The 15,209-nt window shown below is 46.0% G+C and overlaps 1 protein-coding gene across 3 annotated transcripts in view; it reads left to right on the forward strand.

Annotated features, from left to right (window-relative positions):
• The window catches only part of TMOD1 (tropomodulin 1), a 43,334-nt gene extending 31,639 nt beyond the window's left edge, over positions 1 to 11,695 (forward strand). For all 3 annotated transcript variants that reach the window (XM_054178588.1, XM_054178589.1, XM_054178590.1), the window contains exons 7-10: positions 787 to 894; positions 3,205 to 3,348; positions 4,725 to 4,869; positions 11,340 to 11,695. In XM_054178588.1, coding sequence (XP_054034563.1) covers positions 787 to 894; positions 3,205 to 3,348; positions 4,725 to 4,869; positions 11,340 to 11,404 — 462 coding nt within the window. In that variant the 3' untranslated portion in view covers positions 11,405 to 11,695. The remainder of the gene's footprint in view (positions 1 to 786; positions 895 to 3,204; positions 3,349 to 4,724; positions 4,870 to 11,339) is intronic.
• Positions 11,696 to 15,209: the final 3,514 nt, after the last annotated feature.

A 15,209-nucleotide genomic window follows, 5' to 3' on the forward strand; every position in this document is an offset into this window, starting at 1 on the left:
GGACCTGGGGGTGCTGGTTGATAGTAGGCTGAACATGAGCCAGCAGTCTGCCCAGGTGGCCAAGAAGGCCAAGGGCATCCTGGCCTGAATCAGCAATAGTGTGGCCAGCAGGAGCAGGGAAGTCATTGTGCCCTGTGCTCAGCACTGGTTAGGCCACACCTTGAGTCCTGTGTCCAGTTCTGGGCCCCTCAGCTTAGGAAAGATGTTGAGATGCTGGAAGGTGTCCAGAGAAGGGCAACAAAGCTGGGGAGGGGTCTGGAGCACAGCCCCATGAGGAGAGGCTGAGGGAGCCGGGGTTGCTTAGCCTGGAGAAGAGGAGGCTCAGGGGAGACCTTCTTGCTCTCTACAACTCCCTGAAGGGAGGTTGTAGCCAGGTGGGGGTTGGTCCCTTCTCCCAGGCAACCAGCACCAGAACAAGAGGACACAGTCTCAGGCTGTGCCAGGGGAAGTTTAGGCTGGAGGTGAGGAGAAAGTTCTTCCCAGAGAGAGCTGTTAGCCACTGGAATGTGCTGCCCAGGGAGGTGGTGGAGTCCCCATCCCTGGAGGTGTTCAAGAGGGGACTGGATGTGGCACTTGGTGCCGTGGTCTAGTCATGGGGTCTGTGGTGCCAGGTTGGACTTGATGATCTTTGAGGTCTTTTCCAACCTTGGTGATTCTGTGAAGTGCTCAGTAATTGATAAGCCTCACACTGTAGGAACTCAGATAAGCAAGCATCCTTTAGACACATTGCTCATTCCTTCTTATAGGCCATGGCCTCACCCTGTCCCTCTGCATTTCTTTCCACAGAATATTCCCATACCAACCTTGAAAGCTTTTGCAGAAGCACTGAAAAACAACACCTATGTGAAGAAGTTCAGTATAGTTGGGACAAGGAGCAATGACCCTGTGGCTTTTGTAAGTACTGCCAGCCCATCCTCATGAAGCTGTGACAGGACACCTGCCTGGGTGAGCTATTTTTGGAGCTACTGACCAATGGCTTCTGCACCTTGTGGTGCATATGAGATGCTCTGCACCTCTGGTATGTGGTGTCAATGAGGGGATTGAGGGAGTCCTCAGTGAGTCTGCAGATGACACCAAGCTGTGTCTGTGTTGATCTGCTAGAAGGTAGGGAAGCTTTACAGCAGGACCTGGACAGGTTAGACCCATGGGCCAAGGCTGATTGCATAAGATTCAGCAAGGGCAAGGGCCAGGTCCTGCATCTGGGTCACAACAACCCCATAGTGAGCTGCAGACTTAGGGAGGTGTGGCTGGAAAGATGCATCTTGGAGAGAGACCTGGAAGTGTAGGTTAACAGTCAACTGACCCTGAGTCAGCAGTGCCCAGGTGGCCAAGAAAGCCAGTGGCATCCTGGCTTGGGTGAGAAACACTGTGGCCAGCAGGGACAGGAGGTGATCATCCCCCTGCGCTCAGCACTGTCACACCATGAGTGCTGTGTTCAGTTCTGGGCCCCTCACTACAGGAAGGACACTGAGGTGCTTGAGCATGTCCAGGGAAGGGCAGCAAGGCTGGAGAAGGGCCTGGAGCACCTGGGCTGTGAGGAGCAGCTGAGGGAGCTGGGGGTGTGCAGTCTGGAGAAGAGGAGGCTGAGAGGAGACCTCATTGCTCTCTACAGCTCCCTGAAGGGAGGTTGGAGTGAGGAGGGGGCAGCCTCTTCTCCTGGGTGTCAAGCAACACATGTATCACAGGTTTACTGCTCAACCCCCTTCTTTGTCAGGGGTTGAGCAGATCCCTCAGATTATTTCAAGCTCTCTGGACTGGGCAAGAAGCCTGCAAAGGCAGTGCTGGCACTGTTTGAAGGCCTGTGGGGCACTGTGCAAGGCTAGGGGAACTGTGGAGCCAAGTGTTGCACAAGCATCACCTCCTGGTCTGTCTGTTTCACGATGCAGTTCAGTCCTTCCATGCCACATAAGAAATTAAATCATGATATCAGGTCAGGGAGGTTGGGAGTGTGCCAGCCCATTTCTGGCCTTACCCACTGAGGGAAGCAGAAGTGATTAATGTTGTTCTGATGCCACCTGGGAATCACAGAATGTTAGGGGTTGGATGGTACCTTGGAAGATCATCCAGTCCAACCCCCCTGCCAGAGCAGGAGCACCTCGAGCAAGTCACACAGGAACACATCCCGGTGGATTTTGCATCTCTCTGGAGAAGGAGACTCCACAACCTCTCTGGGCAGCCTGCTCTACACTCTGGCACACCCACAGTGAAAAAGTTTTTTCCTGATGTTCACCAGGAAGCTCCTCTGCTGCAGCTTGCACCCCTTGCCCCTTGTCCTATCACTGGACATCCCTGAGCAGAGCCTGGTTCCATCCTCCCAACACTGCCCTGCACGTCTTTATCAACATGAATGAGGGGACCCCTCAGGCTCCTCTTTTGTCCAAGCTTGAGAGTCCTCAGCCAAAATACATTGGGTGTAAAAAGCCCAACATATCTCAGATGTGGAAAGAGAGCTGGAGGAGATGGATGCTCCTCTCTCTGCCTGCTGTGGTGGGAAGCATCTCAGGAGCCGTGCAGAAGGAACAGTGCAAGCAGGGAGCCTGGACTGGACCAGGACCAGTGCTGGCCAGCATCCCTCCCATCACCATGCTGGCTTTAGGAGAGGGACAGATGAAGCTGTCACAAGGCAGTTGTGGACTGTCACACTGTGGGAGTGGCCCTAAGGGTTTCTTCATGTAAGGACATCATGTTCAAGATGCACTGTCAGCAGGTTTGCTGGTGACACCAAGCTGGGTGGAGAGACTGACACACAGGAGAGTTGTGCTGCCATTCAGTGAGACCTGGACAAGCTGGAGAGCTGGGCAGGGAGAAACTTGGTGAGGTTCAACAAGGGCAAGTGTAGAGTCTTGCACCTGGGAAGGAACAACTCCATGCACCAGTATAGGCTGGGGACTGACCTGCTGGAAAGCAGTGAAGGGGAAAAGGAGCTGGGGGTCCTGGTGGATGGAAGGTTGACCATGAGCCAGCAATGTGCTCTTGTGGCCAAGAAGGCCAATGCCATTCTGGGGTGTATTAGGGGGAGAAGAGACCAACCCCCACCTGGTTACAACCTCCCTTCAGGGAGCTGTAGAGAGCAAGAGGGTCTCCCCTGAGCCTCCTCTTCTCCAGGTTCTTCTGAAGATGAAGGGTCTTGTTTCCCAGCTGCTCTGGGTTGCCCTGCTCCGACCTGTCTGACTGCCATTTTGTGCTGCCTCCCTCTACCCACAGGCACTGGCAGAAATGCTGAAGGTCAATAACACACTGAAGAGCCTGAACGTGGAGTCCAACTTCATTTCAGGGTCGGGGATCCTGGCTCTGGTCGAAGCTCTCCAGGGCAACACCTCGCTCGTAGAGCTGCGCATCGACAACCAGGTGAAGCACGGGAGCTCTCATCAGCTCAGCGTGTCCTGGTGGTGGGGAACTGGGACAGGTGCTCAAGGTGGAAGGTGGCAGCCTCCTACCACTGCCAGGTTGATTTGGACAGGCTTCAGCCACTTGTTTTCTGCTGCAGTTCCTGGTCAGCGTCTGCTATGACCTAGAGCTGCTGCGGCACACAAGCAGCCTGCTGGGTTGCTGGTGCTGCTCTGGAGGAGTGGTGGTGGAGCTCTCCAGTATCATGCCTTGCTCTTAAGACTTGCAAGGTTGAAATGTCTACTAAACAGAACTTTTGGGGTTGGGGTATTTTATTTGTTTGGGGGTTGGGTTTGGTTTGGTTTGGTTGTTGTTTGCTTGTGGTTTGGCTTTTTTTGTCGTGGGGGTTTTTGGGTGGGTTTTTGGGTGGGTGGTGTGTGTGTGTGTGGTTTAAGTTGTTGTTGTTGGGGGGGGGTTGTTTGGTTGGGTTTTTGTTTTGGTTGGTTGTTTTGTGCTACAACACAAATGGAAAGAGAAGGAGAGCTCCAGAGTGTGCAGGGGTACAGATCGCCACGACAAGTTTAGCCTTCCCAAGAAACCCAGGGGGGAAGTGGTGAAGCAGTTTTGCTGTGGGGAGCTCGAGGACAGGTGACTGAGAGTTCATAGAACCACAGGATCATTAAGAGTGGAAAGACCTCTAAGATTATCAGGTGTAAATATCAACCCAACACCACCATGGCCACTAAACCATGTCCTGAAGTGCCATGTCTACTCCTTTCTTGAAATGAGAGAGGATCCTCAAGGGATGGGGACCCCACCACCTCCCTGGGCAGCTTTTTCCAGGGCTTGGTCACTCCTCCAGGGGAGAGACTTTTCCTAACATCCAACCTAAACCTACCCTGGTGCACCTTGAGCTCATTTCCCCTTGTCCCATCACTTGCTGGGGGAGCCAACCCAACCCCCACCTGACTCCAGCCTCCTCTGAGGGAGTTGTAGAACATGAGAAGGTCCCCCCCCAGCCTCCTTTTCTCCAGACTAAACAACCCCAGGTCCCTCAGCCACTCCCCACTGTACTTGTTCTCTAGCCCCTTCACCAGCTTTGTTGCCCTGTGACTTCCTTCAAGGTTGTCATTTCTCCAGACACCTCTCAGCTGCACATGTACCCAAGAAATAAAGTCTTTAGGCAAGAGGACTTGTGGGAATGTCTGCTGGAGGAGCTGGAGCCACATTATTGTGCCAGGAACAGGCCAGTGGTTTGTTTCACCACCTCCAAGCCAGACACACCAAATGCACCAAGGGGTCCAAAGAAAGGAGGGAAGGGATGGAGGGGGCAGATCTAAGTGCTGTCTCTGAATCCTCCTCTGACCTGACCAGCTTGGGTTTCTGTTTTTCAAAAGAGCCAGCCCTTGGGCAACCAAGTGGAAATGGAGATTGCAAACATGCTGGAGAAGAACACCACCCTGCTGAAGTTTGGGTACCATTTCACTCAGCAAGGGCCCCGGCTCCGTGCCTCCAATGCCATGATGAATAACAATGACCTAGGTGAGTTGGGGGCTGGCTGCAAGCTGGGCACCACAGGAAGGTCCCTCCCTCACTCTCTGAGCAATTCCTGGTGGTAGAAAGACAGAACTGCTTGCTTGAAGGCTCTTGTGGGTGTGCTCGAGCTAGAAACCACCTCTTGGAGGGCCTGGTGATGCTTTGAGCCTCAAGGAGGAATTACAGAATGTGTGGTGTTGTATTGGAAGATGACACTGCTTGCTTGAAAGCTCTGGTGGGTGTGCTCGAGCTAGAAACCACCTCTTGGAGGGCCTGGTGATGCTTTGAGCCTCAAGGAGAAATTATAGAGCCATAGAATGTGTTGGATTAGGAGATGACATCATAGAACGTGTTGGATTAGGAGATGACATCATAGAACGTGTTGGATTAGGAGATGACATCATAGAACGTGTTGGATTAGGAGATGACATCATAGAATGTGTTGGATTAGGAGATGACATCATAGAATGTGTTGGATTAGGAGATGACATCATAGAATGTGTTGGATTAGGAGATGACATCATAGAATGTGTTGTATTGGAAGGTGACATCGAAGGGCATCTTGTCCAACCCCCCCCTGCAGTGAACAGGGACATAGAACAGAACAGGACAGAACAGAACAGAACAGAATAGAATAGAATAGAATAGAATAGAATAGAATAGACCAGACCAGACCAGACCAAACCAGGTTGGAAGAGACCTTCAAGATCATCATGTCCAACCCATCAACCAATCCAACCCACCTCAACAACTAACCCATGGCACCAAGCACCCCATCAAGTCTCCTCCTGAACACCTCCAATGATGGTGACTCCACCACCTCCCCAGGCAGCCCATTCCATCTTTAACTAGATCAGGTTGCAAAGAGCCCCACCAAGTTTGACCTTGAAGGTCTCCAGGGATGGGGCCTCCACCACCTCCCTGGGCAACCTGTTCCTGCATTCCACCACCACCCTCCTTGCAAGGAGCTTCCTCCTGATGTCCAACCTAAATCCACCCTGCTCTGGTTGAAAGGAAAACACTGACTGCTACCCCAATGCAGCTGCTGTCAGGAAGGCAATGAGTCGTGCCCCAGCCCTGGAGACACTGGGCAGCTCTGCCTCCCAGAAAAGGCAGTGTGTTTGGCAGTGCCAGTGGGTGCTGCTGGCAGGGGCCGAGAGCTGCTAACGTGCTTCAGCGCAGCGCGTGACACAACATATGGCTGCAAGCTGCCAGCACTCGGGATTCCTGCCAGCTCCTTGTCTTCCTCCAGCTTCATTCCTGCTTTAACAAGGAGATGAAAAGCAGTAGAGCTGATCTTTGATGGCAGAGGGACTTGGCCCATCCCCCCCTTCAGAACAGGAAGACACATAGCTTGGAGTTACTTTTCTGTTCTCCATGAATCACAGAAAGATAGAGGTTGGATGACGGGTGACCGTCTAGTCCAACCCTCCTGCCAGAGCAGGTTCACAGTGAAGAAAAACGTGGGCAGGTCTGCAAACTGCCCCTTCAGCTGATGCAAGTGGCAGGGGCTTTCCAATGCTTGGCTGCAAGCTGCTGTAGAGCACTGGAAAGGAGTCAAGCAGAGCCACGGTGAACCCAGCCTGTGTGCCAGCCACACTCAGTGGCTCCTAACTGCATAGGTGAGGTTGGTGACAAACATGATAGCCAGAAGCTCCTTCCCAGCAGCAGCAGCAGGAATATGTGGGAAGAACAAGCTAAAGTTTGCAGATTGTCTGGTTTTGTTGTTTGGGTTTTTTCACTTTAAGAAGAAATTCTTCCCTGTGAGGGTGAGGATCTGCAAGCTTGGAAGGGCAGAACCAGCATCTGCCCTGTCCCAGTGGTAGGCAGAACCCTGCTGTGAGCAAGAGGATGGACTGGGGGGCTTACCACAAGCACTGCTGGGTTCAAAAAGCAAGGGCCAGCTGGCAAGATCTGAGAAAAGCTCTGACATGCAAATGCCAGCCAGGAAGAAATGGAGGAACACTGGAACCAGGTATTCTAACCTGCATAGGGCTCACCACAGGCAGGGTGACACTTCATCGGTCTGATGGTCTCTGGCAACAGGACCTCAGCTTCACTACTGGACAAAAGCCATAGGTTTAAGTGGCTGTTGTGTTTAATCATAGAAGCATTTTTGTTGGAAAAGACCTTTAGGACCATCAAGTCCAACCAATCCCCTAAACCTACCAAGGCTGGTGCTAAACCCTGCCCCTCAGCACTGCCTCTTTGAAACACCTCCAGGGATGAGTCTTCAACCACCTTCCTAGGGAGCCTGTTCAAGTGTTTGAGAACCCTTTTAGGGCAGAAGTTTCTCCTGATAACCCAACCTAAACCTCCTCTGGCACCACTTGAGGCCATTTCCTCTCCTTCCTTCTCTCTTGTTCCCTGAGAGAAGACACATCTAGAGAGATTACAACTACCTTGTGTTTTAACAAGAAGTACATCAGCCTTGCTTCAGCCAGTGCCACGCTCCCAGGAAGCAGAGCCAAGCAGGGAGGTGTGTGCCAGTTCCTCAGTGACCACACAGAACATCCAGTAGCACGGGTCACTGAATATTTATTCTGCCTGTGGATGCACCAGGAAAGGCTTAGATGCTTTTGTGTCCTCTGCAAGGGTTTTTCACAGAATCACAGAATGTAAGGGGCTGGAAGGGACCTCAAGAGATCATCCAGTCCAACCCCACCCCCTGCCAGAGCAGGATCACCCAGAGCAGATCACACAGGAACACACACAGGTGGATCTTGAATGTCTCCAGAGAGGGAGACTCCACAACCCCCCTGGGCAGCCTGTTCCAGTGTTCTGTCATCATCACAGGGAAGTAATTCTCCTCTTTCCATGGCACTTCCTATGCCTCAACTTCCACCCAGTGCCCCTTGCGCTGCCCTTGGGCATCACCTGGAGCACAAAGTAATCACCTGGAAGAGCTGGATCTAGGAGGTTAATTGTTGCTGTGGTAAAGGGAGGAGCTCACAGCTTGCCTCCCATGTGGTGGTGATGATGATGATGATGGTTGTACCTTTTCCTTCTCTCACCCTTCCTTTTGGTCTGACCTGCTTCTTGTTTGCAGCACAAACCCCTCGGTGTGATGGTCTCTGGCAACAGCACCTCAGCTTCACTACTGGACAAAACATAAGTATAGAAAGCAAACCCACAAACTTTCATTTCCCTCCCTGTCAGCAACAGCTCTCTGCTTCTGCTCCACTCCAGTGCTCTTGCCTACCACCACCTGACGCTGCCACAACTTGGGTTTGGGCCTATAGCTTTCTGGTTTTGTCCTTTGAGGTGCTTTGTATGAAACAGCTACGAAGGCTTCCACTCTCATCCTCGTGAGCTAACTTCTGGCCTCTTCTCTACACTTTTATTTTTGGGGGGTTTATTTTATTGTTTGTTGTTGTGGTTTTTTTTAACCTCATGAGTGTGGGTTTTGGGTTTTTTCCTTTCATCCTCAGCTGTAAATCATCTTCAAGAGTAGAATGAGACCGATTTTCCCCACGTTATTATCTGTGATCAGAGAGGTGGAGAATAAAGATAAGAAATTATGTGTTTTGGTTTTTTTTTTTTTTAATTATTTATTTATAGTTTGAAAATTTTTTTTTTTTTTTAGTTTTTAATTTACTTTTCAATTATTATTTTTAAATGGCATTTTATGCTTCTTTAAAGCTGTTATTTGAAATGGCACTTTTAAAAATTACTGGGATTTGAATACATATTTTTTTTTAACTATTATTCTAAATGACCCTTTAAAAAAATTATTTGAAATGGCCCTTAAAATAAAATTATTTGAAAGGGCACTTAAAAATAAAATTAATTGAAAGGGCACTTAAAAATAAAATTATTTGAAAGGGCACTTAAAAAAAATTATAGGAAAGGGCACTTAAAAGAATGATTTGAAAGGGCACTTAAAAATCATTTGAAAGGGCACTTAAAATTATGTGAAAGGGCACTTAAAAAAGTGATATGAAATGGCACTTAAAAATTACTTGAAATGTCATTTAAAAATGAGATTATTTGAAAGGGCACTTAAAAAATTGGTATGAAAGGGCACTTGAAAAATTATATGAAAGAGCACTTAAAAAATTAGTTGAAAGGGCACTTAAAATGACTTGAAATGGTACTTAAAAATTATTCAAAAGGGCACTTAAAAGAATGATTTGAAATGGCAATTAAAAATGAAATGATTAAAAAAATATTTGAAAGGGCACTTAAAATGATTGGAAATGGTACTTAAAAATTATTTGAAATGGCATTTAAAAATGAAATTATTTGAAAGGGCACTTTAAAAAATTATATGAAAGAGCACTTAAAAAAATGTATGAAGGAGCACTTAAATTATTTCAAAGGGCACTTAAAAACAAAATGATGGGCACTTAAAAAGTGATTTGAAAGGGCACTTAAAATAATGATTTGAAATGGCAATTAAAAATGAAATTATTTGAAAGGGCACTTAAAAAAATTACTTGAAAGGGCACTTAAAAATTACTTGAAAGAGCACTTAAAAACAAAATTATTTGAAAGGGCACTTAAAAAAATATATGAAAGGGCACTTAAAAACAAACTTGTGTGAAAGGGCACTTAAAATTATATGAAAGGGCACTTAAAAAGGTATTTGAAAGGGCACTTAAAATTATTGGAAATGGTACTTAAAAATTATTTGAAATGGCATTTAAAAATGAAATGATTTGAAATGGCACTTAAAAAAATGATATGAAAGGGCACTTTTTAGTGATTTGATTTTTTAGAGATCACTTTTTAGTGATTTGAAAGGGCACTTAAAAATTGATGGGAAAGGGCACTTAAAAACAAAATTATTTGAAAGAGCACTTAAAAAGGTATTTGAAAGGGCACTTAAAAGCAAAATGATTTGAAATGAGTGGAAATTGTACTTAAAAATTATTTGAAATGACACTTAAAAACGAAATGATTTGAAATGGCACTTAAAAAGTGATTTGAAAGGGCACTTAAAATAAAATTACTTGAAATGGTACTTAAAAATTATTTGAAATGGCATTTAAAAATGAAATTATTTTAAATGGCACTTTAAAAAAATTACATGAAAGGGCACTTAAAAAGTGATTTGAAAAGGCACTTAAAACCAAAATGATTTTAAATGGTACTTAAAAATAAATGATTTAAAAGGGCACTTAAATTAAAATTATTGGAAATGGTACTTAAAAATTATTTGAAATGGCATTTAAAAATGTAACGATTTGAAATGGCACTTTAAAAAATTATATGAAAGGGCACTCAAAAAGTGATTTGAAAGGGCACTTAAAAACAAAATTGTGTGAAAGGGCACTTAAAATGAGTGGAAGTGGTACTTAAAAATTATTTGAAATGGCATTTAAAAACAAAATTATTTGAAATGGCACTTAAAAATTTACATGAAAGGACACTTAAGAGAATGATTTGAAAGGGCACTTAAAAATTATATGAAAGGGCACTTAAAAATGATTTGAAAGGGCACTTAAAAGAATTATTTGAAATGGCAATTAAAAATGAAATTATTTGAAAGGGCACTTAAAAAAAAATATTATTTGAATCTGCACCTCTTTATTATTTGAAATGCTACCTTTTTTTAATTATAGGAAGTTGCACCTTTTTTGTTATTTGAAATGCCACCTTTTCAGTTGTTATTTGAAATGGCCACCTTTTCAGATGACTATTTCAAATGGCCACCTTTTCTAATTATTTGAAATTGACACCTTTTTCAGTTGTTATTTGAAATTGACACCCTTTCTAATTATTATTTGAAATTGACACCTTTTTCAGTTATTATTTTAAATGCCACCTTTTCAGTTATTATTTGAATTTGCCACCTTTTAAAGTGATTACTTCAAATTGCACCTTTTAATTGTTATTTGAAATTGCGCCTTTTTAGTTATTATTTGAAATGCCACTGTTTTTAATTGTTATTTTAAAATTGCAGCTTTTTAGTTGCTGTTTGAAATTGCACCTTTTGAAATGATTGTTTCAATTTGCAGCTTTTTAGTCGCTCTTTGAAGTGCCACTTTTAAAATTCATTATTTGAAATTGGAGCTTGTTAAAAATTACTACCAGAGGTGGCACTTTTTCCTTTTTCTTTCTTTTTTTTTTTTTTTCCCCCTTTAAATTTATTTGAAATGTCACTTCAGAAAAAAGCTAGCAAAGGAAAAACCTCTTGTGCCCACCTCCTGCTGCTGTCACAGCGTCACTCAGCACCAACATCAGACCTTGACAAACTCGGTGAGAGAGGATATAGGGAGGTAAGGCTAAATGAACATAGCTTCTGGCCTTAACCACTGATAGGAATAGAAACTCAAATCTTTATGCCCTTGATTTTAACCTGCCTGAGGCTGTGCCTGCTGTGTGCAGCAGGGATCCAGAAGTGAACGCTGTCCTCTCTCTCCCCTGGCAGCAAGCTCATCTCTCAGCGCCACCCCGCAGCGGCTCAGCGCAGCTTTGCCACCCACGCCTCCCCATGGCTGCCACTGACTCCCCTTGGTTTTCTTTTTCAGTGAGGAAGAGGAGACTTGCAGAGCTGAACGGGCCTATCTTCCCCAAGTGCAGAACTGGAGTGTAGCTGCTGGGCCGTGGCGAGGGGTGGGGCAAGTCGTTCCCACTGCTGTGTGCCGCGATGTGGAAACCCAGAGGCAATAAGTGCCTTGACAGAGTATTTGTGGTGCCTCCGTCCTGTTTGATGCACTAAGGGTTGTTTCAATTAACTAGTGGCTGTAGCTGAGGATTTTTTATCCAGTAGAACTTGTAGAGTTGGAAACTGTTCAAGCCAGTAACTACCTGCCAATTTTAAAGAGTACATCCCAGTGTTAAAAGTTGACTCTTAGGAACCTGGGACCTGATTTATTATGATTATAATATTGTTTCTTTCCTATGAACTTCCTGCACAGTTAGGATGTGGTATGCACAAGTGAGTGAAAGATAACAACTCCACATGAATTAGAGAAGTATTAACACACACACACAAAAAAAAAAAAACCCACTTTTATTTTTCTCTCTTTTTTGTTGTTGTTTGTTTGTTTGTTTTGGGTTGTTTTTTTCCCCTCCCAAATTGATCTCAACTGACTTAGAGGAACAACTCATTCAACAAGTACTTCTACTACCTGGAAACATGGCTGATTTCAGTAACTGTGAATTACAATTATCATTATCATCATTATTATTATTATTATTATTGTTTGGTTGGTTTTTTTTAACCAGTATTTGCTCAGTCACTTAGTTGGGGATACTGTTTCATAAGCATCCTTGTGTCTGTCAGAAAAAAAATTGAAAGCAAACCAAAAACCCCCTCATCTCCACCCCCCCCACCCCCACCCCTGATTACATGGAACTTAAGGCCACCAATTATAAAGCAGAGTCTGAAAAAATGGAGGGGTTTAGGGTGGGTTAACATCCCCTCTGTCTGAGGCATGTCAGAGGAAAAGCAGCGACCTTCAGAGGTGTGATGCAAAAACCTAACCCCACAGAGATGTCCAAACTCACCAGCAAAACAGGAGACCTCACCTCTAACCTCCACTCCCTTCAGTTTCCTGATCCTAGCAGCATTTGTGTCCAGCTATTCAGTGGAAGCAAGTCAAATTCTCACTCTTCACTGTTTTGTCTAGATAACCAAGCCCATTAATTAAACTCTGTTCTGCTGGGGATTGTTCCTTTTTACTGCCTGTCCCTAAGGTCTGCATAAAACCCAACAATAAATGTGGTGAACTAGAAAAGCTGTGAGGGGAAATAGCCTGAACTGGCACAGCCTGTCTGGTTTTTGTCAGCCTGCCTCCTGGAAGGAACTCCCCACAGGCTTGTTTAGCTCCCAGACAGGCAGTGGATTTGACCCAGCACCATCCCACCCAGAACTCCCAGTATTAACACCCAGGTGAGATCCTGCTGGGTAGGAGGACTCTCCTAAGCAGCAGCACTCCTGTGCTGAAGCCATATTCTGGGTCTGATGACAACATGCCCTAGAAAATGCTCTGACTTGCTAAAAATGCTGTTGAGACTGAAGTTTTGCAGGCTTTGCACACACATCCCAGCAAAAGTCCCACGGATTTCTCAGAGCTTGTGCACTAAAGCCACCCATGGTTTAGCTCAAGACCAAGGAAAAGCAGAGAAACAATTACTTTCAGTCATGTGTGAAACATTTTTGTTGGTCTTCAAATCTTAATAAATGAGCCAGTGGTGTCAAAAAAAAACATTGCTTCACTATAGCTTCTTCCTTACCCACAAAGTTCCCTGTTAAACAAAAATTACAGGAGAAAAAGAGTTGAAAATCTATTGGAAAACCAAAACAATACAAAAAACAACACCCCCCCCCCACCCCTAGAAAACTGTCAGACAGCCTCTTTCTCCCACATGCACTGTGAAGACTTCAAAACAGCCAACTAAACCATCAAACCAGAGCCACAGAGTTGCTCCAGCTGAGCTTAGATTTGCATGGTACGGGGCTCACCTCTTCCACTGGCCTCAGAAGAACACAAATCAGTCTCATCCTGAGGAATCCTGATGGTGCTGAGAAACCCAGGCAGGCAAGGAGATTCATCTGCAGAGCAAGCAGCGCTACCAGGGGTGCTGCCACAGCAAGGACCTTGCCTGACGTGCCGCTGCGGCAGCATCCAGTTTAACCGTGCGGCCCAAATGGAGCTGGCAGGATCGCTCCAGATTCCTCAGCTGACCCTCACAGGGCTGCTTTGCTGAAAGATGCCTGTGAGAGCTGAGAGCTGTGCAGCAGAGACAGGCTGTGCAGGGATGGAGCTCCGAAATGGTGGCATTTAAGAGCAAATGGAGTGCCGTTTGTCCCAGCAGCTCCCCAGGAAAAGCAGAAAAAGAGCCATCTGTTGAGTGCAGCATCTGGCAGTCACAGCCAATCCTGCTTAACTCTCAACTCTCCTGGAGCTATCCTGCCTTCTCTCAGGCATTACCACTGAGCATTTCACAGTGGCAAGTCCTTATTTGTGTTACTCTGACAAAACGAATCCAGAAGCCAGGGTACAGAAGCTGCTTGTGGATCAACTCACAAGAGAGAGGCTAAGGGTGTCTCTTCCCCCTCTCTTCCCCTCTCTGCAGCAGAGGGAACCTGGCTTTATGGTCCTCCACCTGCACATCTCAAACCTTTCCTTAGTGCAGCAAGGACCAGAAGAGGCCCCATGGCTCCCCTCTGGCTCTCAGGTAGAACCTCCAGCTGCCAGCTCTCAGAATTGTGCCTCATAGCCAGGTCTTGCCACGGGGCAGACAGCTTAGCTAAGAGTCAGCCTTCACCTCTGCAGACTCAAGCACCTCCAACAAAACAGGTGAAGTGTATTTGAGCAGTACTTCAAAAAATTACAGTGGAAGCACTAAAAAAGTCATTTATCACCACAGGAGTTTCAGAAGTTTACATACAAAACACAGTTGTTGCCATTCTGTACTGCAAAGTGATACAGAAACACCCTCCCAGAGAGATTACAGTAGTGCTCCAGACTTGCTGATAGGCTGAATGATAAAACTGGGGGGGGTTGTCAGTCTAATAATACATGGGGGGGAGGGGGGAAGTATCATATGCAAATTGGGGCACTCCCATCAGTGCTCTAGACCAAGCCTATGAGTAGAGCTTCTATGTTTTCCCCACAAATATTCCAGTCCTCAAAAAGCACAGAAGTTATGTGGCCAGCAAAGCTTGAGGGGAGGGGAGTAAGATGCCAGGGAACCACAGGGCAGACTTCTGCTGAAGGTGTCTCCTGATGGGAATTTCCCCCAGTTTCTTCTCCAGTAGGTGCTGTGCACACATTTACTATTAAATACCATCCCAGGAAGATTTCCTAAGCTTCAAAGCTTTGCTTCATGAAAGGAATGGTCACAAAGGTCACACAGACAGCTGCTGAACTGTTGATTTCTGGAAGCAAGAAGCTTGCCATGGCTTTGGTGGAACCAATGCCCACGTCTTTCAAGTGGCCAGTCAAGCCAACAATGAGGTCTGGCTGAGTTAATAGCACTGTGAGGAGAAAAGTTACAGTCTGCCTGGAAATAACATGGCCCTAACTGCCACAAAGCAGCTGCAGAAACCTGAGTAAAACTGTTTTCTTGCTTGTAAAAGCAGTTGCCAGTAAAAAAAACAAAAGGACAAGAAATCAGTCAGTGATTCTGAGTGACTAACTGCTTCTTAGTACCAAGAATGACATTTTTCAGTCAAGACACATTTCCTATGCTATTAATGGAACCTTTCTGTGCATTCTGCAGCATCAGGCACACAAAAGCAGCAGGAGGAGAAGTGTTCTGAGCTCATATGCTGTGGATGCCTTCAAATGCAAAGACAAGTTCTCCTCTAACAGGAGCTGGGAAGCACATAAGCATCTCACAACCCAAGCACAAATGCTCCCCAAACCTTGACCTGTTAAATTTGGACA

This window comes from Dryobates pubescens, chromosome Z (genome assembly GCF_014839835.1).
Source record: "Dryobates pubescens isolate bDryPub1 chromosome Z, bDryPub1.pri, whole genome shotgun sequence".
Lineage (NCBI taxonomy): Eukaryota > Metazoa > Chordata > Aves > Piciformes > Picidae > Dryobates > Dryobates pubescens.